This window comes from Amblyraja radiata, chromosome 5, assembly GCF_010909765.2.
Source record: "Amblyraja radiata isolate CabotCenter1 chromosome 5, sAmbRad1.1.pri, whole genome shotgun sequence".
NCBI lineage: Eukaryota > Metazoa > Chordata > Chondrichthyes > Rajiformes > Rajidae > Amblyraja > Amblyraja radiata.
The window spans coordinates 94,308,696-94,335,694 of record NC_045960.1 but is presented as its reverse complement, the minus strand read 5'-3'; the positions used below and the strand labels follow the sequence as shown (position 1 = coordinate 94,335,694).

At 41.4% G+C, this 26,999-nt stretch overlaps 1 protein-coding gene across 2 annotated transcripts in view; it reads right to left on the bottom strand.

Annotated features, from left to right (window-relative positions):
• The window catches only part of gnpat (glyceronephosphate O-acyltransferase), a 40,013-nt gene that overhangs the window by 5,183 nt on the left and 7,831 nt on the right, over positions 1–26,999 (bottom strand). For both annotated transcript variants that reach the window (XM_033021821.1, XM_033021819.1), the window contains exons 2-15: positions 24,027–24,218; positions 23,015–23,191; positions 21,430–21,559; positions 20,635–20,762; positions 18,663–18,738; positions 14,666–14,817; positions 14,441–14,571; positions 13,672–13,895; positions 10,262–10,507; positions 7,090–7,169; positions 6,475–6,615; positions 5,189–5,291; positions 1,467–1,560; positions 1,298–1,359 (exon numbers count right to left, since the gene is read on the bottom strand). In XM_033021821.1, coding sequence (XP_032877712.1) covers positions 1,298–1,359; positions 1,467–1,560; positions 5,189–5,291; positions 6,475–6,615; positions 7,090–7,169; positions 10,262–10,507; positions 13,672–13,895; positions 14,441–14,571; positions 14,666–14,817; positions 18,663–18,738; positions 20,635–20,762; positions 21,430–21,559; positions 23,015–23,191; positions 24,027–24,218 — 1,936 coding nt within the window. The remainder of the gene's footprint in view (positions 1–1,297; positions 1,360–1,466; positions 1,561–5,188; positions 5,292–6,474; positions 6,616–7,089; positions 7,170–10,261; positions 10,508–13,671; positions 13,896–14,440; positions 14,572–14,665; positions 14,818–18,662; positions 18,739–20,634; positions 20,763–21,429; positions 21,560–23,014; positions 23,192–24,026; positions 24,219–26,999) is intronic.

Here is a 26,999-nt window from a genome sequence, read left to right as displayed (position 1 = left end):
TTGGGCTATTCGCTAACTATCAACCAGGTTTGCAGACGTTCTGCTTAACACACTTCCATTGCAGAGTGGCTTGGCATCCACAGTATCTAGTGAAGGATTGACACATGTGCAGTAGTATAGAAACATAGAAAATAGGTGCAGGAGTAGGCCATTCGGCCCTTCGAGCCTGCACCGTCATTCAATATGATCATGGCTGATCATCCAACTCAGTATCCTGTACCTGCCTTCTCTCCATACCCCCTGATCCCTTTAGCCACAAGGGCCACATCTAACTCCCTCTTAAATATAGCCAATGAACTGGCCTCAACTACTTTCTGCGGGAGAGAATTCCAGAGATTCACCACTCTCTGTGTGAAAAAAGTTTTCCTCATCTCGGTCCTAAATGATTTCCCCCTTATCCTTAAACTGTGACCCCTTGTTCTGGACTTCCCCAACATCGGGAACAATCTTCCTGCATCTAGCCTGTCCAACCCCTTAAGAATTTTGTAAGTTTCTATAAGATCCCCCCTCAATCTTCTAAATTCTAGCGAGTACAAACCGAGTCTATCCAGTCTTTCTTCATATGAAAGTCCTGACATCCCAGGAATCAGTCTGGTGAACCTTCTCTGTACTCCCTCTATGGCAAGAATGTCTTTCCTCAGATTAGGAGACCAAAACTGTATGCAATACTCCAGGTGTGGTCTCACCAAGACCCTGTACAACTGCAGTAGAACCTCCCTGCTCCTATACTCAAATCCTTTTGCTATCAATGCTAACATACCATTCGCCTTCTTCACTGCCTGCTGCACCTGCATGCCTACTTTTAATGACTGGTGTACCATGACACCCAGGTCTCGTTGCATCTCCCCCTTTCCTAATCGGCCACCATTCAGATAATAATCTACTTTCCTGTTTTTGCCACCAAAGTGGATAACCTCACATTTATCCACATTATACTGCATCTGCCATGCATTTGACCACTCACCCAGCCTATCCAAGTCACCTTGCAGCCTCCTAGCATCCTCCTCACAGCTAACACTGCCCCCCAGCTTTGTGTCATCCGCAAACTTGGAGATGTTGCATTCAATTCCCTCGTCCAAATCATTAATATATATCGTAAATAGCTGGGGTCCCAGAACTGAGCCTTGCGGTACCCCACTAGTCACTGCCTGCCATTGGCATATGATACACACAAAGTATTACGCATATTTGACCATGTTGTACATATGATAAAAGCAAAACCACTTGGCAGGTAAGGAGATGCAAGGTGTAAATATAATTATTATGCAAGGTTAAAATGATAATGATGAAGACTTACCCAACATGTCCACCATCCTACCAAGCGTCTGTTTATTCACCTTGCAGATGATCCCTTCAGCTCTGTAAAGCAAGAAGTCAATAACATGGTCATATCCGCAAAAATAGATACAAATGCAACAATACTACCTTTGATCAGAACTGTTGAGATATGTTTTAATGATACATACGTCTTAAACTTTTCCACGGCACCTAACCGGATTAAAGCAGCCAATGCATTCTTTTGCATATCCGTTGAAAGGACCTCATTATACTTTATGGCACCTGTACTCAAAAGAAATTGTGAATCAGACTCTGTTGGGAATAGATGAACCAAATAATGCTGTCATAAACCATTGATATAATGTTGAACAACAGACTATTCTACAGTAGATCATAAGAGGCTCTGATTAGCAATGATACTCAAAGATAACTATCCTGCAAGTCTATGAAGGATCAGTCACAGCAAGAGAAAGACACTTGTTGGTTGTTACAATCTCCCATCACCTCTCGGCACCTCTGATCACAACAGACAATAGGTGCAGGAGTAGGCCATTCGGCCCTTCGAGCCAGCACCGCCATTCAATGTGATCATGGCTGATCATCCCCAATCAGTATCCCGTTCCTGCTTTCTCCCCATATCCCCTGACTATCTTTAAGAGCCCTATCTAGCTCTCTCTTGAAAGTGTCCAGAGAACTGGCCTCCACCGCCCTCTGAGGCAGAGAATTCCACAGACTTCCACTTCTCCGTTCTAAATGGCTTACCCCTTATTCTTAAACTGTGGCCCCTGGTTCTGGACTTCCCCCGCATCAGGAACATGTTTTCTGCCTCTAGCGTGTCCAAACCCTTAAAAATCTTATATGTTTCAATAAGGTGCCCTCTCATCCTTCTAAACTCCAGAGTGTACAAGCCCAGCTGCTCCATTTTCTCAGCATATGACAGTCCTGCCATCCCGGTAATTAACCTTGTAAACCTACGCTGCACTCACTCAATAGCAAGAATGTCCTTCCTCAAATTAGGGGACCAAAACGGCACACAATACTCCAGGTATGGTCTCACTAGCGCCCTGTACAACTGCAGAAGGACCTCTTTGCTCCGATACTCGACTCCTCTTGTTATAAAGGCCAACATGCCATTCGCTTTCTTCACTGCCTGCTGAACCTGCATGCTTACTTTCATAGACTGATGAACAAGGACTCCCAGATCCCATTGTACTTCCCCTTTTCCCAACTTGACGCCATTTTGATAGTAATCTGCCTTCCTGTTTTTGATACCAAAGTGGATAACCTCACATTTATCCACATTAAACTTCATCTGCCATGCATCTGCCCACTCCCCCAACCTGTCCAAGTCACGCTGCATTCTCATAGCATCCTCCTCACAGTTCACACTGCCACCCATCTGCAAATTTGCTAATGTTACTTTGAATCCCTTCATCCAAATCATTGATGTATATTGTAAATAGTTGCGGTCCCAGCACTGAGCCTTGCAGCACCCCATTAGTCACTGCCTGCCATTCTGAAAGGATCCCGTTACTCCCTACTCTGTTTCCTGTCTGCCAACCAATTTTCTATCCATGTCAGCACTCTACCCCCAATACCATGTGCCCTAATTTTGCCCACTAATCTCCTATGTGGGACCTTATCAAATGCTTTCTGAAAGTCCAGGTACACTACATCCACTGGCTCTCCTTTGTCCATTTTCCTAATTACATCCTCAAAAAAGTCCAGAAGATTAGTCAAGCATGATTTCCCCCTCGTAAATCAATGCTGACTCGGACCGATCCTGTTACTGCTATCCAAATGTGCGGCTATTTCATCTTTTATAATTGACTCCAGCATCTTCCCCACCACCGATGTCAGGCTAACTGGTCTATAATTCCCTGTTTTCTCTCTCCAGCCTTTCTTAAAAAGTGGGATAACATTACCTACCCTCCAATCCACAGGAACTGATCCAGAGTCTATAGAACATTGGAAAATTATCATCAATGCATCCACGATTTCGTGAGCCACTTCCTTAAGCATCCTGGGAAGCAGACCATCAGGCCCTGGGGATTTATCAGCCTTCAGTCCCATCAGTCTATCCTGCCTAATGTGGATTTCCTTCAGTTCCTCTGTCACACCAGATCCTCTGGCCATTACTATTTCAGGAAGATTGTTTGTGTCCTCCTTAGTAAAGACGGATCCAAAGTACCTGTTCAACACATCTGCCATTTCCTTGTTCCCCATAATAAATTCACCTTTTTCGGTCTTCAAGGGTCCAACTTTGGTCTTAATAAATGTTTTCCTCTTCACATACCTAAAGAAGCTTTTACTGTCCTGCTTTATATTCTTGGCTAGCTTACCTTCGTACCTCATCTTTTCTCCCCGTATTGTCTTTTTAGTTATCTTCTGGCGTTCTTTAAACATTACCCAATATTCTTGCTACCCGCTCATCTTTGCTACCTTGTACTTCTCTTTTATTTTTATACTGTCCCTGCTGTCCCTTGTCAGCCAAGGTTTCCCCTTACTCCCCTTGGAATCTTTCTTCCTCCGAGGAATGAACTGATCCTGCACCTTCTGTATTATTCCTAGAAATACCTGCCATTGTTGTTCCACTGTCATCCCTGCTAGGGCATCTTTCCAGTCAACTTTGGCCAGCTCCTCCCTCATGGCCCCATAGTCCCCTTTATTCAACTGTAACACTGACACCTTCGATCTACCCTTCTCCCTCTCCAATTGTAGATTAAACCTGACCATGTTATGGTCACTGCCTCCTAATGGCTCATTAACCTCGTTCCTTTATCAAATCCGGTTCATTACATAACACTAAATCCAGAATTGCTTTCTCCCTGGTAGGCTCCAATACAATCTGCTCTAAGAATCCATCACAAAGGCACTTCAAAGTCCCTTTCTTGGGGTCCAGTACCAACCTCATTTTCCCAGTCTACCTGCATGTTGAAATCTCCCATTACAACCACAGCATTACCGTTGCTTCATGCAAATTTTAATTCCTGATTCAACTTGCACCCTATGTCCAGGCTACTGTTTGGAGGCCTGTAGATAAGTCCCATTAGGGTATTTTTACCCTTACAATTCCTCAGTTCTATCCATACTGACTCCACATCTCCTGTTTCAATGTCACACCTTGCAAGGGTCCGAATTTCATTTCTCACCAACAGAGCTACCCCACCCCCTCTGCCCACCTGTCTGTCTTTTCGATAGGAGGTACACCCTTGGATATTCAGTTCCCAGCCCTGGCCCTCTTGCAGCCATGTCTCTGTAATTCCCACAACATCATACTTGCCAATTTCTAACTGAGCCTCAAGCTCGTCCACTTTATTTCTTATACATCGCGCATTCATATACAACATTTTGACCTCCGTATTCATGTCCCCCCTCGCACCGCTCACAATTGGCCCTGCCTTTACTCTGTTGTCCATTCTCGAACTTTCCTTCCTATTAATTCGAGAATCTTTTGTAATTTTTCCTGTACTCACTTCCCTTTCAACTCCATCTTTATACTCCCAATTTGTCAAGCCCGCCCCCCCACTATTTAGTTTAAAACCACACGTGTAACCCTAGCAAACCTGCCTGCCAGAATGTCGGTCCCCCTCCAGTTAAGGTGTAACCCGTCCCTTTTGTACAGGTCACCCCCTACCCCAGCCTCCTCGCCGAAGACTCTCGAGCCAAAGACTCACACTTTACTCACAAGACTCTCGAGCCAAAGACTCACACTTTACTCACAAGGCCGCTCCCTCACTGCCGCTCCCCTAGAGCAGCCTTGCTTATATTGACTGATAAATTGCTTAATTTACCAATTTACAAACCAAATTCCTCAGTTCTTCACCAATTTACAAACCAAATTCCTCAGTGCCAAATATACTTCAGGAAGAAATTCGGGTATGAATACATTTTGCACCAGCTGAAATACCTGTTAGAATGAGTTCAGCTGCATAGGTTCGGAATGCAGCAATAAAGCTCTTCTCAGTAAAATCGTCTGCAAATTCCGGGTGCAACGGGTATTTGAAAATAACCTACAAATGCAAACATTTATATTTAAGAGAGATCGCCATAGCTTTAAAATACATGCTTTAAAAAATAAAGCATGTATTTAACCATGTATCTTTGTAGGGAAAACCCACTTTTCAAAAGGGTCAAAGGGTAAAAACAAAAAGGTAAATTAAGAAATTTTAGAATTAGTGCTTTAAACATACTAAAAACTCTCAACTTGGGAATATTTGTCTTTATCTTAAAGGCTTGCACATAAGAGTAATTAAGACATCAAAATATCACTTTATCAATTGTTTTTATATGTTTGGAGGGAATAAAATATGATTTAACTAGATTGTAACCAAAATTAATAAATCGACAACAAATAAATATTTGCACAGAAGCACTCACAAGTAACAATAACTTTGTGAAGCATGGAATATATGGAAAATAGCACACCACATGCATAGACCTACACAAAAACACCAATGCCTAAAGCTTAGTTATTTGTTACATCCAAGTGTAATTTATGATGCACACTGTCCAACACAATATGAATTTTTAGTCAGATGGTGGTGAATCTGTGGAATTCATTGGCACAGACGGCTGTGGAGGCCAAGTCAATGGATATTTTTAAGGCGGAGATCGACAAGGTTCTTGATTAGTAAGGGTGGCACGGGTTATGGGGCGAAGGCAGGAGAATGGGGTTGAGAGGGAAAGATAGATCAGACGTGATTGAATGGCATAGATTTGATTGGCTGAATGGCCTAATTCTGCTCCTAGAACATGAATTTATGTATGAGGTTTATGGCAATTTAAATGTAATCTCAGGTTAATCATTTATTAAAAACCACACAGGGATATAGTAATACATCAGTCTTATTACTAAAAGGGATGTAAAAGTGGTTAGACTTAAGGAAAATAACATTTTAATTAATGGTGGAACAATCCAATTTTGGTGGCTAGTAATCTATGATCAGAGGCTTTTAACATTTGCAAATTAATCTCCTTGCATAAACAAGTGTTGATATATACGCTGTAAATTCAGATCTTATATGAAAATGTCAATTTATCCAGTGCATATAAGATGCTTCTGATCACATCAATTACTGCCTTTGCAGTTTGATTTCTTAGTGCTTCCATCTCCAATTGAAAATTATCTACCTTCAGCTAGAAGGAAAAAAAAGTTTGAACACAGAATATATAAACAGAAAATTCACAACATACCTGATAACCTTCCAGAAAAGGCACAAACATCACTGATAAAAATGAAACGGTTGTATTTCCCTTCTCAGATATATGGAGATCTGCCTGAGACATGTGAATGGCACCACTCTTCATCAGCAAGTACAGGCCTTCATCAAAGTCCTGCAGAGAGAGATAAAAAGAGTGAGGAAGAGGGAGAGAATGCGGGAGATAGAGAAGGAGGGGGCAGAGAGGGGATGATAGAGAGGGGGCAGAGGGCAGAGAGAGGGGGAAGATAGAGAGGGAGCAGAGAGAGGGGAATAGAGGAGGGAAAGAGGGGAGGGGGGGGGAGAAATAAAGTTCTTTATAATATTTACATTTAGCATTTTTAGAATCAGGAAGTTGTCAATTTGTCAAGGCCTTTGCAGAGCTTAGAATGGGAATGTTATTACAAAGACTCATCACATGATTATTTTAATTGTCTGATCGTAACAGTTGTAAGTGACTTGACTAAGTCCACCACCTTCTTAATAACACAGGTGAATTTTCCTGTCAGGTCATTATGAAAATAGAAACACCCATTCCTAACCCAACCCCTTGAGTTATGCATATGCAGGAATTAAAGTATCTGTTTTGCCACATTTTATTTTACATTACCTTGACAAGATTTCCTGGCAAGAAAACAAACTCATCAGAGAGGACTTCACGCAAGTAGCTGAAGCACCCAAAGATGTCCTCTGAAAGAAATTAGAAAAGATAATTAGGAGCAACATGCTTTTGTGATTAGAGAATTTCAAGCCAGATATGCTTACACCTTGAAACGTTTCTTTACATGTTTTTGATCACCTCATACAGTCAGTTTATTCATGTCAAATCCTGGTACATTTTATACAGCATACGTCTTGGTGTTGAAGTATTTTCATGAAACTCATTATCAGACACTGCTGTTCAATCTGCATGGAGGGTTTCCAGCAAATGTCTTACATATCTTGGTACAATGCTACTGGCAATACTTTAGTAGATGAGGAACAGAAATTCAACCAAACTGTTTAGTTATAAGACAGACACAAGGAATTACTCCTTCTCTAACATAGAAACATTGAAAATAGGTGCAGGAGTAGGCCATTCGGCCCTTCGAGCCTGCACCGCCATTCGATATGATCATGGCTGATCATCCAACTCAGTATCCCATCCCTCTCCATACCCCCTGATCCCTTTAGCCACAAGGGCCACATCTAACTCCCTCTTAAATATAGCCAATGAACTGGCCTCAACTACCTTCTGTGGCAGAGAATTCCACAGATTCACCACTCTCTGTGTAAAAAATGATTTTCTCAAAGGAGGGGAAGAACTACTCCACTCCTTTCCTTTACATTGACAAGACCAAGCTCAACACATGCGTTGCTTCGCCGAACACTTAGGCTCCGTCTGCCAAGGCCAGCTAGATCTCCCAGTTGCAAACTATTTTAATTCCCCTTCCCATTCCTGCACCCACCTTTCTGTCCTGGGCCATCTCCATTGCTGGAGCTTACAACCTAATGGTATGAACATTGCATTTTCAAACAAATTCCCCTTCTTCCCCTCCTTTTTCCCCTACCTCTTTTCCCTTCTGGGTTCGTACCCAATCTCCCCCCCCCACCCTCCACCGCATATTTCTTCCTCAGACTTCACAATTTGTACCTCTTCTATCCTGATCTCCTGATCTCATACCTTTTGTCTTTTCTTCTCTGGCCTTTGTCTAACTATCTGTCCAAAATCCCCCTCACTAGTATCCAACCATCACTTGCCACAACTTGTCCTCCCTCCACCTCTCTCAGCCCCCCTCCCCACCACAATCAGTCTGAAGAAGGGTCCCGACCCAAAAGATCATCCATCCATGTTCTCCAGACACGCTGAGATTCTCCATCACTTTGTGTCTTGTTTGGTTATAACCAAATTTTATTGCCAGTTGGCACTTTCTAAGTTCACTGATACATGACAAGATGAATAGCAATAGTTTAAAAAGTGTTGGGGTAGGCAGACTTGACATATCCCGTTGTATTTTAAGGCCTAGTCTAATTAAAATTATTTTTTTGTTGAATTTCTTTTTAAGATTGTTTTTCAAATTGAGAAACCGCCCGGGCTCAGACAGTAACCCCAGTCAAGGAGGCACTGAAAGCAGCATTAATGGGTGATGAGAAGTTAAAATAGAAAGTTCTTAATCAGATGACACGAAACATGTTTTAAAAGCCTTGTTACAGGGAGGAACTCGAGAGATGCTGGAGTTCCACAGTTCTAAAAGCCTGGGAAACAAATTATAATGGTGGGCAAATGTGTAAACAATTATTTATTTATTTTGTATATATATATATTTGGTATGTAAACTTGAATTTGTTGTACATACTAAAGACCTTTTCTTTGTCGGGTCTCCGTTGTCGTTGGGGCTGCAACGAGGAGCGGCCTCCAACAGGAAAACCGGGGACTCTGGTGCCAACTACTCACCTCACCGTCGCGGAGCTGGCCGAGTCCAGAGCGGGTGGAGCTGTGGTGGACGCTGCTGCGACCCGACCCCCAGAGATTCGGTGGCTGCAACTGCGGGTTTGGCGGACGGTAATACCGGGTGCCCGCGGGTCCCTGGAGGGAGACCGCTTTTCGGGGCTTCCGCAGCGGCGACTTCTCCCGCCCGAGTTGCGGGGTTGAAGAGCTCCTGGAGCGGGGCCTTACAGCACCGCCCCGCGCGGCTTGGAATGGCGGCGGGTCTCTGCGAGCGCGCGCCGGGGGCTCTAACACCAAGACCCGGTGCGCGACCTTGCATCACCCGGCGTGGTTTTAATGGCCACGGGACAATTCGCCATCGCCCGCCGGGGGCTTTGACTTTGACTTTGACTCTGACATCGGGGGGGAGAGTGCAGTGGAGAGAGAAGTTTTTTTTGGCCTTCCATCACAGCAATGTGATGGATGTTTATGTAAATTATGTTGTGTCTTGGGTCTATTTGTTTGTAATGTATGGCTGCAGAAACGACATTTCGTTTGGACCTCAAGAGGTCCAAATGACAATAAATTGAATTGTATTGTATTGTATTGTATATATAGTACAATTATGAAAATTATTATTCTCTCGACACCAAGCACAACCATGATCACATTTTGGTCTCCTAATTTGATGAAGGACATTATTGCTATTGAGGGAATACAGAGTAGGTTCCCCAGGTTAATTCCCAGAATGGCGGGACTGACATATGATGAAAGAATGGATCGACTGGGCTTGTATTTAGAAGGATGAGAGGGAATCTTATAGAAACATTAAAATTTCTTAAAGGATTGAACAAGCTAGATGCAAGAAAAATGTTCCCGATGTTGGGGGAGTCCAGAATCAGGGGTCACAGTTTAAGAATAAGGGGTAGGCCATTTAGGACTGAGATGAGGAAAACCTTTTCACCAAGAGAGTTGTGAATCTGTGGAATTCTCTGCCTTAGAAGGCAGTGGGGGCTAATTGACTGGATGTTTTCAAGAGATTTAGCTCTCAGGGCTAAAGTAATCAGGTATATGGGGAAAAAGCCGGTACAGGGTACTGATTTTAGATGATCAGCCATGATCATATTGAATGCCGGTGCTGGCTCGAAGGTCCGAATAGCCTACTCCTGCACCTATTTGTCTATGTTTCTCTTGGCTCTTTGCACGCACCTAAATAATATGACAAGCAGACCTATTACATTTGCTGCGGATTTCAATGTCATTATTTCTGTGGTGACTGACTACAATAGAAACTCAGGTTAGTTTTATTTAAACAATGACCTCCACAGCCAGCAGAGTGAGAGATATAATGGATTTTAAAAATATGCATATTTACCTCTTTTGCAACTTTGTGTGTTCTGAAATGCAATTGCTACCAAGGCCGGACGCACAAAGACATGTAATATCTGATTTCTGTAGGAAGCACACATTAGCACCGAGACAGTGTGTTTGAAAATCATTTCCACTGTGAATTCTGCCGGAGTGTCTTCTTGGCAAAGCACAACCTGGTTTTTGATTGTTTTCACTATATTGTGGCGTAGAGCAAGACTAGAACGAATCACTTTGTCAGGTGTTACATTTTCTGGAACAGATCAGAGATCATCAGTGCATTTACTTCATTGTACACACACGGAATAGAAGCAAAAAATTATGGTGAACATATGATTAATAGTGTGATTAAAATAAAATATCCTAAATTGCTTTATTGGTTTTTCTTTAACATTGTCTATTATTTGAATGCTATTTTACGTGCTATTTTCATTGGTGGAGAGAGTTGGCAGCTTCGGATTCCTGGGCGTTAACGTCTCTGATGACCTGTCCTAGAATCATAGAATCATAGAAAGTAGGTGCGAGAGTAGACCACCAGGTCCGTCGAGCCCGCACCGCCATTCACTCATGGCTGAACACTAAACAGACACACTTACCCACAAACAGTAGACACAAGACACAGAACACAAGACACTACCCTCCCCTTTATACCGCTATCACCCCTCTCCACCCCAAGAACCGCGTGATCTCCTGGGGGAGGCAAAAAAACGGATAAAAACCCAGGTCCAATTCGGGAAAAAAATCCGGGAAATTCCTCTCCGACCCCAATCCAGGCGATCGACACTTGTCCAGGAGATCACTCAGGTCTTACTATACTAACCATACCTAGGTCCATATCCCTGCCCTCTCCCCGTAGCCCCTTATCCCCTTGGCAGCTAAAAAACCATCTATTTTTGACTTAAATATATTTAACGTTTCTGCTTCCACTGCTCCCTGGGGCAGTGAATTCCACAAACTAACCACCCTCTGGGTGAAGAAGTTCTTCCTCATCTCAGTTTTAAAAGAGCCCCCCCTCACTCTGCAACTATGTCCCCTAGTTCTAGCCTCCCCGATCATTGGGAACATCCTCGGTGCATCCACCCGATCAAGGCCCCTCACGATCTTATACGTTTCAATGAGATCGCCTCTCATTCTTCTAAACTCCAAAGAGTAGAGTCCCAGCTTACTTAACCTTTCCTGGTCCCAGTACATCGACATAATCACAAAGAAGGCGTGCCAGCATGACTGATTTCTTTGAAGTTTAAAGAGATTTGGCACGTTACTGAATACTTAAAATTAAGCAGGTGCAATGTGGAAAATAACCTGACTAGTTGCAACAAGGCCTGATACGACAATTCCGACACACAGTACCTCAAACGCAACAAAAACTTGTGGATTCAGCCCGTTCGTCAGACACAGCTCCCCCCCCACATCAAAAGCTGCCCCAAGAAGGCAGCATTTATCAAGGATTCCCACCATACATGTCCTCTTCTGACATTGGGTAGAAAATACATAAGCCTGAAGTCCCACACCGCCAAATTCAGGATCAGCTACTTTAGTACAACCACCAGCTTGAACCAACCTGCACAACTCTAAAGAGCCTGTCCCACTGTACGAGCTAATTCAAGAGTTCTCCCAAGTTTCCCCCGATTCGAATTCGGAGAATTACGGTAATAGCCGCTCGTAGGTACTCGGGGCTCTCGTGGACATTTTTCAACGAGTCTTCACGAGCTTACCCCGTTCCCGAGTACCTGCCGTTAGCGTTACGAGCCGTTAAGAGACGTCCCGAGCTCCGACGTACCCGCTACGTACATTCTACGTGCCTACCACAAGTTTGATTTTTTTTTAAACTCGGGAGAGCTCTTGAATTACCTCGTACAGTGGGACAGGCTCTTTATCCAACTCACAAACTGAACTCTGAGGACCACCTCTTGTTCTACCATGGACGTATTAATCTAATTGTGTATTTTTTGCACTGATGGGTTGGTTTTCTTGCAGTCTTTTTCTTTACAATATCTAATCTGCCACAGGCAGCCCCTGATAGTTTTGAACAAGGGAAAATAAAATAGAATTTATTTTTAAAGTTTCAACTTTTTACTACTGCAAAATTCATGATTCTTCCATCCCAAGAATATATATATCAATCTATCCATCTATGGCAGTCACTCCAACTCAGGGTTGAGTGGTGCCACCTGCATCATGATGTCCTGCTACTCTCTTCCGTCCCCAGCTAGCATGCTAGCTCTGACCAGAGAGTTGATGCAGTATAAGCTGGGCTGAAACCTTGGTGCTGTGATGGCCATTCATCATGATGCAGTTTTACTCATAAGTAAGCTAGGCGGATGAGCAGTCCTCTCGCAAGAACACACGTGATAAAATAGAGGATTATTATCACCAAGATATGTGAGCAGAAACATGCAGTATTTGATCTTCATCAAATACACAAATCTATAGCAGATGTTACAATATTAGTACCGTACTGCACTGTCACTGCACATTAATTTGCTTCATGCAACACAATGTGGAAAACTGTCCATACGTGTATTGTTCACAAGCCATATCAATCTAATCTGGCCAATTAACATCCCCATTAGTCTTCTACTCCCTCACAATTTACTTTAATCACCTGGGCGCAGATGGAGATGTGTTTGATTGCGCCCTCAATTGGCACTTACTGATCATTTGTTCACTTATGCTCCTTTGGTTTTCCATAAAGCCAGCTCATCTCCAGCCATCATTACAACTGGATTGGATTGTAGAGAGGCAGTGGAGTGACTGCTCTTGACATCAACGTAGCATTTGACTGAGGATTTCTGGTATATTTAAAATCATTGGGCAGTGAGCGAAAATATTTCCAGTGTCTGCAGTCCTACCCAGTGCAAAGACAAATGTTCGGCATGGACTTGAAGGGCTGAGATGGCCTGTTTTCAGTGCTGTAATTGTTACATGGTTATATGGTTAAATGGCTGTGGTTTTTGAAGGCAAAATATCTCTGCAGCAGAAAATCTGGATAAAGATGTTTTTGTTTTGTGCACTTAACAATAAACCTGTATCACGCCAATTAAAAAAAAGAAAATCATTTCAAATTATTATTTTGTTTTTAAAAGGAGAGGTTAGCAGTGCAGGGGGACAGTGAAGTAAGCAACTACTGTCTCTGCTTCTGCTTGCAATCAGCTGCATGACTGGAAAGGAAATGTGTAAATCGGGCAGGGTTGTGCCAGACTTTCTGACCTCTTAGGAACCGAATAATCATTTGGGTAAAGTTCTAGAAGGCAAAAAAATATCCATGCTGTTGTAAAGTAGTATATTTTTCATTTTGAGCTTTGACATACTACAAGTAAGGCGCTTTGTCACTTGGTAGAACAGCTATAGGTTGGCAATAGCTAGGGTCATTAGGATCAAAAGAGATTCATTTTATAAAACTAAACTTTTTCTTACCTGGCCAGTCGATGGAAGCTCCAAATACTTCTGCAATTGTCCTGAGCCACAATGTCTGCCTAGTAAGTTCTGTCAGAGTTAGGCCAGGCAGATTTTGGATGATCACTGTAGCCATCAGTACCCAGGGACTGATGACCATGTTTTTCTGCTGCAACAATACTAATTTATGGCCTACAGCATCAAGAAACCTGTGCACATCCTCAGAGGGCTTTCGTGGAATATGCCTGTTTAAAATAACAAAAAATAACACGTTAAAAAGATTTTTCTTTGTCTAATATTTTAATCAACTAGAACTGGCAGAAGCATAAACACACAAAAGCAGAGACACATTGGACACTTTTGTCTCACTTTGAGGGTCATAAATCATTTTAAATGAGATCCTATTATCGTACTGAACCAGTCAAATTCATTTGTGGTGTAATACAAGTCTTGAACAAGGACTTGGGAGGAGAATGTCATTGGCCATGCTACAAAGATGCAGAAGTGCTTTTCATTAATGTGTACACCAGGGGGTGATCAATTACTTTTGATCATACTGTTTTCTAATACTGCCTCTTCGCTTTTTAATGAGAATTGATGACCTCCCTTGCAGCACCTTCAAACATTTCTCCATTTCTGACATCAAGCCAATTATTTCCACTTTTCCAGGCACAGGTCTAGCCTGACAAAAAGGCTAACAATTAATTACAAATAAAAACTTTATTTTTTACAAAGCTGATCTCTAATACATCATTTTATTTATATGCTCTTTTAGATGTTGACAACTAACCTGGGTAACAAGTTATAATGAGATCGCCTAACGATTCCTGTGGCTAGGGATCGCACTGACACAGGCTGCCCGAAGTAAACATGTATGCTTCCAAAGTTTTCACTTAGAATCTTCCTAGCCTTCAGTAAACCCTACAAAAGAAAACCAGCTTGGTCACCAGCTTGCATTAACATTTCCAGAAAATGGTTAAAAGAAGGACATCCACAGGAAGAAACCTGAACACACCGACGTTGATTCCTTTGGCTTCGGAACGCCTAAAAGTTCGTGTGCATACAGGGACTCCTCCAGGATTCGCTCGTAGCTTATACTTATGGGAACTAAGTACATGTCAAAAACCTCCCCCATCAGAAAAGGTTCCATTGCTATGTTTAACAGTCCTAGAAGAGAGAACATTTTAAAAACGTAAAGTGAAATAAAGAGCAATTGCCCACAAATATTTCTAGACATGACGGAATATTCACATTTACGGTGAAAGTTCAAGTTCTAGAATACTAATGTACTGTAAAATGTAATCAACTTACTTGACAGCAACTTGATACTGTAACTATTAGCCTTAAACCAGATGTTTGCCATGCTCTGAATTGCAAGGGAACTCCCAGCATCAGAAGCACAATGGTGGTAAATTTATAAGGTTGAAAAGATTGTCTGTTGCCCACAGATCAAATATTGCTCCCTAAAAATCAAATTACCAACAAAGTGTTATCCCTATTACAATGATAACATGATATTGCATTGATGTGAAATGTAATTGCCCCATTCTCATGCAGCACCTCAAGAAATCACAGACTGTTCTGCGAATATTTGTGAGACAAATTTAAATTATTTTACAACCATGTATTTAAAATGTTTGTGTGAACCTTTGTACATGTGTCAATCATAGCTCAGTGGCAGCAGTCTCAAATCCTGTCCAATCTAAAGACATAAGCAAAATGTTTACCCTGCATCATGACAGAATACTTATTGCTGAAATTTTTACAAAATATTATACTATCAGCTCTCTCATTTTAACGTGGTAGATTCCATGGCAAGGTGCTAAAGAGGAGCAAGTGAGTATTCTGATTCCTTACCATCACTTAAAAAACCCTAGAAGATATGGAGATTATCTTTGCCGTTTCCACTAGTTAGCCGTGTGCAAATTAATAGGCATGTTGCTCACATTACATCAGTGAATTAATTTGAAAAGTACTTATTTTACATTTGGGCATCCTAACACGGTGAAGAGAGAGAGTGTGTGAGAATACAAAGTAAGAAACATGTAAAAGCTGTCAAACCTGTAGTTATAAAAGACGTATAAGCATGAGCTTTATAGGAACACAAGTAAGTTACTTTTATATCAAAGCAACTGGAAATAAAGAGCGTTTCATTACCAATAAATGATTGAGATAATATAATTTGTGTGAAAATTAATCATTTATCACTGGTAATTGTGCCACCGCTTATTAAATGCAGGCTAATTTTCTGCATTTTGAATAAAGTGAAATCAATTCTATCGAGATCTTTATTTCGCTTTGGTCAATTGTATGTACATAAAAAATTATTATTAAACATTATTTTCAGCCTTTCATTTTAAAGCGGTGCATAAAATTAGATCTATTGTGGAGTAGATAGCTTGCTTGGTCACAGGGTGATGTCCGATATCATCCAAATACTGGTTCTGCATTCACACTAGTCTAACATACAAGTTCAGCAATGTTCACATTCAGGCAATTCTAAACTGTGCAAATCTGGAGGATGCAGTGCCACAATAATCAAGTTTGGCTCTTTATTTATTGCAAATCCACTGTTAAACCTCATCTACAATGTGTTCAGTTCCATAGCAAATCAATTGATTGAGCCGATACTCAATCATTTGAATGAATGAGAGCAGATCGCATTAAAACATGATTTTGAAGAGGCTTAATACAGTGGGTGCTTGGAGTATTGTTTAAGAAAGAACTGCAGATTCTGAAAAAAAATCGAAGGTAGACAAAAATCCTGGAGAAACTCAGCGGGTGAGGCAGCATCTATGGAGTGAAGGAATAGGTGACGTTTCGGGTCGAGACCCTTCTTCAGACTGATGTGGGGGTGGGGGGGGGAAGAAGAAAGGTTGGTGTATGTTTCCTCTTTGGGGGAATCTAGAAATAGGTTATGATTTCAGAATAAGGATCGCTCGTTAAGATAGAAATAAGAAGAATTCTCTTCCCTCAGAGGGGACGAATCTTTGGAAATCTCTCCAAGATCACAGTGGAGATCATCATTTAATAATTCAAGATTTAGAGGAAAGATTTTTGAACTAAAGCAATATCAGAAGTTAGAGGATGAAGACAGGAAAATGGATTTGAGGTGAAGGACAGATATGATCTTACTGATTGGTGGAGTTGGCTAAATTAGTGGTGTCTCCATATCGTGTTGCTTATGTCAATGTTTAGTCACTGTTTCCTCCTACCATAGCTGCCACGGTTCTCAATGCTGTTGTCTCTTACATTTCACACAATTGTGCACTTAAACCCAAAGATTGAACTGCATTTGTCCTTTCCATCCCACCAGCCTGCACATTTAACAGATTATCCTCTATAAATTCCAGCATCTCCAACACAAGATCAATAACAGTCAGCTTTCCCACTTCCCTCTCCTTTCAGCGATCTGAAAGGACCATCAGCTCCGCCAGCAGCCATCCACCTTTCATGGCTCATTCCTATGAATCCACAGGAGAAGCGACAAATATCTACAGAACACCTATCTAATCTTCCACCCAAACATTCTTTCCATGTGAAGAGACAATTTACTTTGACCCTTGCAATTTGGCATCCTGACTTGGGTAAAATCAAACAAATTGGGTGACCACATTTCAAAACATCACTGATCAGTTCACAAACTTGAACCAAAACTTCCAATTGTCTGTCACCAATTCTCTGACCTATTCTTTGGACTCCAGCACCATTTCAAAGATATCCATCAGGAGTTCAAAAAATAACACTTCACCTCGCAAAAAAAGAACTTTATAGCCTTCCAGGCTCAAAGAATTCAATAATAATAAATGATCAGATATTCCAGTCATGTATCTCTTTCAGCAATTTTTTTTTCTGGCAATTTGAAATTTCATTTGTCTTCTCTTATTTGTATCTTCCAATCTTTTGCAAGTATTTATACTGCAACAGAGAGTCTGTTAGTAAACAAAGTTGTTAGAATAATATAGTAAAGCCGTGCCTCTAGTTCAAAAGTTACAACTTCAAATTCTGCCAACAACAAACTGAGAAACTGATTTATGGATTAGTACAATCAGATTACAAAAACCTAATAGGCTTATCAATACATATTTCTACCAGACCATGGCTGCTTTCAAACATTTCACATGAAATCTGGCCTTAACAATATTTGAGACATTTCCCTACTACTAAACTACTACAAGACTAGGCTTGTATTCACTGGAGTTTAGAAGGATGAGGGGCTATCTTATAGAAACATATGAAATTATAAAAGGACTGGACAAGCTAGATGCAGGAAAAATGTTCCCAATGTTGGGCGAGTCAAATGTTGGGCCACAATTTTAGAATAAAGGGGAGGCCATTTAAGACTGAGGTGAGAAAAAACTTTTTAACCCAGAGAGTTGTGAATTTATGGAATTCCCTGCCACAGAGGGCAGTGGAGGCCAAATCACTGGATGGATTTAAGAGTTAGATAGAGCTCTAGGGGCTAGTGGAATCGAGGGATATGGGGAGAAGGCAGGCATGGGTTATTGATTGGGGACGATCAGCCATGATCACAATGAATGGCGGTGCTGGCTCGAAGGGCAGAATGGCCTCCACCTGTACCTATTTTCTATGTCTATGTCTAAATGTGAAGAAAATAGGAACTCCCTCGCATGATCCATCTCCAACGTTTAAAATTTCCATCCCATTTTTCAGATTCTCTCGCTAGTTTTGTGCTAATTTGGTGTATATTTTTCTTCTGCAATAGATTACTTCTAGGTTTCAGATTGGTTTGTAGCTCAATTGTCATGTGAACAGTGATCACCACAATCCTGGAATGTGATGTGTGGCATGCATACATCGGGACAGAGCTCTTGTAGATAATAATGAAAGGCTGCAAGTAGGCCTTCTTGCAGCCTTTGGGCCCTTCTTGTAGGCAAGTGTGGAGCGGGTGATAAAATAAATATGAAAGTAACCTTATTTTAGACCTGCACAATTCAAAATTACATGATTAAAACATTTCAATGTTCACAAAAACAAATTTTCGTACTCACCCAATTTGGGCATCAGTGACTTTCCAGTACGACTTCTAGTCCCCTCCAGAAAAAATTCAACAGGAGCATCACCGTTCTGAAAAATGCGTTTTAAGTTAATACAGAAGCTTTGAGTTAAATGAAAACACAGATCAGTTGGAATCAAACAAATCATTTTTATGCAAATTCTTTTTTTTCAAAATGTTCTTTTACAACCAAAGAGCAAATATATATTAGGTAGCATGAACCAATTATTTTATTCATGCTGGTATTTCTCAGTGGGGAAATACATCTGTCTTGTGGATAATAAGCACAAGGACTATCCTTGCCATTACCTCTGGCATTTCTTAAATTCTATTCTTGATCCCTCTATAGATTACTCACAAGCTATCTATCAGTGGTATAACCTGGAAGCAAGGAATCAGGAACTCAGGTTTACTGACAGATGGCACAAGGGGCTAAGTGTTCGGCTGGCAACCTGAAGGTGGCCGGTTCGAATCCTGCTTGGAGTGTGTACTGTCGTTGTGTCCTTGGGCAAGACACTTCACCTACCTTTGCCTGGGACTAGAGACGGAAATTAGCTACTGATTGGCTACAATCTCGCATATTTACATGCAAATGTTCATTAATATGCACTGTCCCTATAAAACAAAACATTACATTACTGCACTTCGTCCAAGTGCATGTCCTGACATGCTGAAATTTAAATGAGCCAAAACTTGTTTAATGTCAGAATCATGCTGTACTGCTCACACTCATACTCTTTTTGACTCATGTCACCACGCTCTGGACCACAATTCTCTATCTTTTAGAGCATCACCCACCTCCTAACAATTGTTTTCCTTTGCCTTTGAAAAGCCAAGCACAGATCTCTACCATCTTCCAATTTTCATCTATTTCCCAGTACAATGCTTAGTTAAGTACAAAATGCTCCAACTGCACTTCTGCACTTTATCTGTACTTCTAATCAAGTGATTTTTGGCAAGGTCCAGTAGCTGTGTACAGGGAATCAACTTACAATTCTCACGCCACTTTCAAACAGGCCACTAATCATACGAGTTATTGCTATTCCTCTCAAACTGGCCTATATTTTTCCTGGCAGCTTGCTTAAGTAGCTCACGCATCACATCTAGAAACCCCTCCACCAGCATCACCAGCTTGGCACTTCCCCCATTGGTATCAAAAGCCTCAAGATATCTCAAAAATCAATTTTCTGCCTGTTGCCCCTCTTGTTTCCTATGAAGAGAGATTTAATGTTTTAAATTCCAAAGATTTTTGATATGCTGAATAAGTAAATTTCCTCTGATTGGGAACTCAGGCTTGTTAACCATCCAATTTCCCTCTACTAACACTACTCTGCCCAGCGGAGCAGGTCCTCACTCTTAACAACTTCTCCTTCGACTCCTCCCACTTCCTCCAAGTCCTAGGCGTAGCTATGGGCATCCGCATAGGCCCCAGCTATGCCTGCCTCATTGTAGGGTACGATGGACAATCCCTGTTCCAGACGTACACTGGCCCCATCCCCGGACTCTATCTCCGTTACATTGACGACTGCATCGGTGCTACCTCCTGCACCCATGCATAACCCATGCATGGACTTCATCAACTTCACCATCAATTTCCATCTTGCACTCAATTTTGCTTGGACCATCTCCGACACCTCCCTCCCCTTTCTTGACTTCACAGTCTCCATCTCAGGAAATGGACAATCAACTGATGTGGCTTTACATAGAAGATTGAGAGCCTGTGCAATGACACAGCCTTGCTTGACCCATCTGCACCAGTTGCTCGGGGCTCGTATGTCATCATGAGGAAGATTGTAGAATGATAACACACCTCTGATGAGACAATTTTGAGAAGGATTATCCACTTTCTCTCTTGACAACCCTGCATAGCTCCAGCAGAATCATAGCCATAAAAGTAATAGAAATTCAATATTGATAAAAGAATACCAATACCTCTCTGGTGTATTGATAGTAAACACAATACTAACCCGGAGAATTGTTTTCACATATTCAGAGAAAACTGCCCAGTAAAGTTTATCTCCTCCAAATGAACGGCGAATGAAAAAAGCGCCCGACATCCGTAGCATCTCGCCGACTATTTTCATTCCCATAAAATCTAAAAAGGAGAAGAACTGTTCATGTAAAGATCATTTTTAACTAACGTAGATTTGTAAAGCTGAGTCTTAAGGGCCTGTCCCACTTGGGCGACCTAATCCGCGAGTTCTGGCGAGTTTGCCCTCAACTCATACTCGCAGCATGGTCGACACGAGGTCGTAGGAGGGCTCTGTAACTCCCCTTCATGCTCGAGAGTAGTCTCTGCGTACTCGAGGCCTCAGCTAGGTCGCGGCGTTTTTTTCAATGTGTTAAAAAATGCCCGCGAGTAAAAAAGGGTCGCCCTGGAAAAAAATCGATACTTTTTTTACTCGTAGGTTTAGTCGTAGTAGGTTGGCATGTTAGTCGTAGGTAATCGAGGGTAGTCGAAGGTAGTCGTAGATAGTCTTCATCATAGTGGAAAGGAGGTCGAAGGAGATCGAAGGAAGCCGTCTTCACTCTCCACTATTTGGTGTCCAATTTTCCCGAAGTTAGTCATAGCTAATCGAAGCTGGTCTTCAACATAGTCGAAGGGGGTCTTCTACATAATTGAAGGAGGTCTTCAACATGTCATTTTTTCAAACTCTTCTAAACTCGCCAATTAGGTCGCCCATGTGGGACTGGCCCTTTATTCCACTATTTATATACCAATTAACTTTATGTACAGCTTCTATATTAAAATTGATACTTGCCCATTCCTGCAGCAATAACGGGTAAGGAGAGGTCATAAGTGTACATTATGTATGACAACATGAGGAAGTCTATGTAACTGCGATGACTTGGCAGCACAACTACTGGATATTCTTGTATGGCCTGTTGGAGCTGAAAAAGAGCAACAGAAAGCTCAGTTAATACATGCAAGACACATTTTAAAGAAAAATGTGAAACATGATTTAACATAATATTGGAAAATTTGCACACTTTTAAGAAGCAGTATTTTGAGATTGTGAAATAATTATTGCAGAGGGAGGATAATTTCTTAGGCTAGTGGGTGCTGTCTTACCTTCTAATCTTTTTTTGGAATCTATTGTAATCAATCCTGTCTTGTCTGTCTTGTCCCTTGTTATTGCCTTTAGGACAATAGTTTCGGATCAAGGTTTCTCCCTGAAATTGAATTCTATTACGATCACTCACTCTGAAGGGATCCTTTACTATGCAGTTTTACCATGAGCAAATTTATCATGAGGCAGAGGTTCACTTGCACCTCCTCCAACCCCATCTACTGTCTCCACTGTTCCAGGTGTGGACTCCTAAATATCAGTGAGACCAAGCACAGGTTCGACAATTGTTTCGCTGAACACCTCTGCTTAGTCTGCCTGAACCTACCTGATCTTCCGGTTGCTGGACACTTTATAACTCCCCCTCCCATTCCCACACAGACCTTTCTCTCCTGGGCCTCCTCCATTGTCAGAGTGATGCCCAGCACAAATTGGAAGAACAGCACTTCATATTTCGCTTAGGCAGCTTACACCCCAGTGGTATGAACATTGACTTCTCTAACCTCAAGTAACCCTTGCTTTCCCGGTCTTTCCATCCCTCCCCCTTGCCAGTTCTCCGACCAGTTTTATTGTCTCCAACTACAATTTCTCTGTTTGCTTTGTTGCTCTGTTTGCATTGTCCCAGCTAACAATGATCTATTCTATTTTCCTTGATCTCCATTCCCATTGCCCTGTTTTCACAATTCCTTATCTATCTCCCTCCCCCCTGATGTCAGTCTGAAGAAGGGTCTCGACCTGAAACGTCACCCATTACTTCTCTCGAGATGCTGCCTGTCCTGCTGAGTTACTCCAGCATTTTATGTCTATCTTTACCATGAGCAAGACTGCTATCACTCATGAAAGTATAACTAGCACAGTTATATTTTTCAGGAAGGTAATGACGCGAAAAAGAAATGTGAGCTTTTTAAAATATATTAAAAGCTTATTTCCTCTGGCAATTCCAAGTTTGTCACATTTCTTTACAATGTTAAATATCTGCAGGTAGACAAAAATGCTGGAGGAACTTAGTGGATGAGGCACCATCTATGGTGAGAAGATATAGGCGACCTTTCGGGTTGAGACCCTTCTTCAGACCCTTCTTGAGTCTGAAGGGTCTCAACCCGAAATGTCGCCTACTTCTTCTCTCGAAAGATGCTGCTTCGCCCGCTGAGTTCCTCCAGCATTTTTATCTACCTTCGATTTTTCAAGCATCTGCAGTAAATATCTGCAGAATACTTTTTCAGTCGAAATATCTGCAAAAAATTACTGCAGGCCAAATATTACAAAAGATGAAACTAACCTTTTGAATTCCCTCCTCATTCACGTGGACTTTGTGAAATAGCGTTTTAAAGATTTTGCTCAGAGTGAATGCAAAGAATCGAACAATACTTAAGCGAAGGCTGTGGCCCATCTTTTCCAAAATATCGGATGCTTCATCACTGATGATATCTGGAGACTCACCAGTTTCTTTTGCTAACTAAAGGTAAAACATAAAACAACATCAAATTTACACGGGGAATTATCTGATCCATACTCCACTGATTAATTTGACAACCTTCCTCACTATATGCTTTTGTAAAAGACTAAACAAACTAGTCCACAATTGTATAATTTCTCTTTCACCTTCCATAAAGTGGAGCCATATACACATTTATCCATGTCTAATAAATTTGTTCAGAAAATTAGAGAACTTTTAACAAATTATAGTTAGGGCATCTGCATTTTTCTTTAAAACCCGATAGCATCCAGTCACAGTTAATTTATTTCAAACCTGATATCATCCAGTCATGGGGATTTGTCCCAATTTAATGCTACTATTTTCTTCGTTATGGTTATTTTTCTTACATTTATTTTAGCAAGCTCCTGTTCCTGATTTAATATTACAAACTGTGGAATGAACATTTTCCTCTTCTGATTATTATGATACCAGGCAGAGTACTGGCTTGTCACTGAAATGCTAGTCGATGCTGAAATGACCAGTATCTCAGTATCAAACAGTGCGCGTTTTTATTTTGGACAGTTTTCAAATAAATATTTCTAAGCCAATAAACACATTTGCATGTCTTCCCAAGAAGCTTGTATGAGGGATCGAATGGTGTATTTCTATATTTGTTCATTTCTGTGTAATTATTATTACTTTTCTTACCACCGCTGAGTGGGGTTCATACTTATATGAACTCCTGCTTAAGTATTAGGTCTAAAGCCAAGTAATCAAAAGATTAAGATGTTAGAAGACCAATACAATATGCTGCAGCAATTTCATTTAAACTTCAACAACTTTAATCAACCCAAATCCTAACATCTACACGTACCTGTTTGATGACATATTGCACTGGATCAGATTTCAACACAACACTCCTGAGAGCACTGGGTGTACGGGGCACAAGATCTTTGTAAACCACTGGAGTGTAACATCGCATGGCATATCTGAGATCACTACTCTGCCTGCGCTCTTCCATCAAATCTTCAAATCTCTCTCTTTTATTCAATGTTGTATCCTTCTGCTGTGATTCAAAAACAGAAAATTACAATTCGAGTAAAATACATTTACAAATCCAGTTACTGCTTCAAGTTCTGAGATATCATACACTTGTAAAGTAGGTATTCTGCACTAGTTACACTGCAGGGTCATCAGGAAATGAAGGGTTAAAAATACATCAGTACTCCAGCATCAAGGTACACTTAAACTATTCTGGGCTGATGCTCAATGGACATTATGTTTTTCAACAAATTGCATGAGTTCAACTAAAATACTGGCTATGATGTCAGATGGTACTGCTGCATATCCTCATCTTTCCTGATAACTACTCGTGAGCTTCTTAATATTGTTGACATCTTGCTAATGACAAGGAAAAACAAAGCTTACATTAATAGTACTACAAACCCATTATATGTACTTCAAATATCTCAACAAAGAATTCAGCAGAGTTCTGTTGAGTCAAATGTACTACATCTCTATCTACCATTCCTGTGCTATATCTCTATCTACAATTTTATGGTTATTAGATAATATTAGCAGTACAGTTTTCCACAATTTCAACTTTACGGGGAGTGAAGCAGATACACTAACGAGGAGTATGTTAAAAAGTTCTAGACCATAAATGTCAGTCACACAGATAAACATCACTACAATAGATTTTTAAAAAGCTGGTCAGAACTTGATGATGTTACAAAGGTATAAATGGACTATCTGGTCGATGATAGTCAAAGAGTTTTCCCATTTGAGACACATTGAACACATTCTTAACTGTGTCACCCGAAGAGAAATGCAGTAAATAACATCAACAATAATTCCAGCTCTTCTTTAGTTTAGTTTAGTTTATTGTCACGTGTACCGAGGTACAGTGAAAAGCTTTTGTTGCGTGCTAACCAGTCAGTGGAAAGACAATACATGATTAATCTCAAAGCCTTTGACTATGTCAATTGAGAGGGACTGCAGGTTATCTTTTTCAAAATGTATTTGTCCACAGAAACATATCTCCATTCAACAACTGCATTATAAGAACACAAGGAAATAGTGATAGGCTATTCGGCCTCCCAAACTGCCCTGACAATGAATTTGATCATGGCTTCAACTCCTCCTTTATGCCACTTCTTCAGAACGCTCAATTCCTTTATCTCTGAAACAAGATTACCTACTTCCTCTTTAACACCAGCAATGATCAAGCCTCCATAACCTTCCAGGATAGAGAATTCCAAGATTTGTCACCCTTGGCAAGAAGTTCTTATGCACCTCAATTTTAAATAATCACTCCATATTTCTAACTACATCTCGTTTCGATGGGAGAATCTTGAACATAAACATCTAATCCGTTATCGTTCCTAAGGACATGTTATGTTTTGATAATATCACTTCACATTCCATTCCATTTCCTGCACATTTGCTCTCATACCCCTTCTCCCAGACAGAACAGCGATACAACTCCCTTGGTCCTCGCCTTTAATCTGCTAGACTTTGTATTAAACATATCATCCTTAACCATTTCCGTCAGCTCTTCCTGGTGCCCTTCTCCTTCCACTACTCTATACACTCTCCCATTTAAGCTTTCTGCTCATCTCCAGTGTTCTCCACACACACCTGTCCACCTACAGAACCCTCCATAATGTTTGGGACAAAGACCCATCATTTATTTATTTGCCTCTGTACTCCACAATTTGAGATTTGTAATAGAAAAAAAATCACATGTGGTTAAAGTGCACATTGTCAGATTTTATTAAAGGCCATTTTTATACATTTTGGTTTCACCATGTAGAAATTACAGCTGTGTTTATACATAGTCCCCCTATTTTAGGCCACCTTAATGTTTTGGACACATGGCTTCATAGGCATTTGTATTGCTCAGGTGTGTTTAATTGCCTCCTTGATGCAGGTTTAAGCGAGCTCTCAGCACCTAGTCTTTCCTCCAGTCTGGAAACTTTTATTGCTGTTTATCAACATGAGGACCAAAGTTATGCCATTGAAAGTCAAAGAAGCTATTTTGAGACTGAGAAACAAGAATAAAACTGTTAGAGACATCAGCCAAACCTTATGGCCTGTCCCACTTAGGTGATTTTTCAGGCGACTGTCAAGTCACCGGCAGTCGCTCGAAAAACCGGCGACTGTCAGAGTGGAACACACACACATCGCTTCCTTCACCAGCCCGTTATGCAGGCGGGGGACAGGGCAAGCGGGGCATGTGCTGTCTGAGTGAAATTCACATGATGCAAAGCCAATGTGATACAGACGCACACCATGATGAACAGGAAGGTTGGCGCTGTAATTAAGACAGTGAAAGCACAGTGTATGGGAAGGGTGATGTAAGTCCTTTAAAAGAGGGGGGAGGGGGGGGGGGGGAAGGGGGATAAGGGGGGGAGAAGAAGTGGAGACAACTTTTAAGAGGCCAGAGATACATGGCTGTGAAGCTCGGTGGACATTAACATTACCGGTCGGTTATCCTTGGTTCTGAAAACTACTGCTTACGTTTTCTTTTCCCAATAAGCCAATGAAATTCACCGGTCAGCACCGGATACAACCTACGAGAATCTTCGACCTCCTGGCAACCCATTAGGATCTCCTGGCGACCCACCTACGGCACGAGAATTCTCGCTACTCTCCATGGCGGCTTCATTCTGGTCGCCGCTAATTTGTTGAAATGTTGAAAAATGTGCGGCGACCATAATGAGGCCGTGACTAGTTCCCAGAATGCGGGAACTCCTCTCGACCATGAAGACGACTACCCAGCAACCACCTGCGAACAAGTGGCGACCACACAGTCTTCTGCAGTCGCCTAAAAAGATGCCTAAGT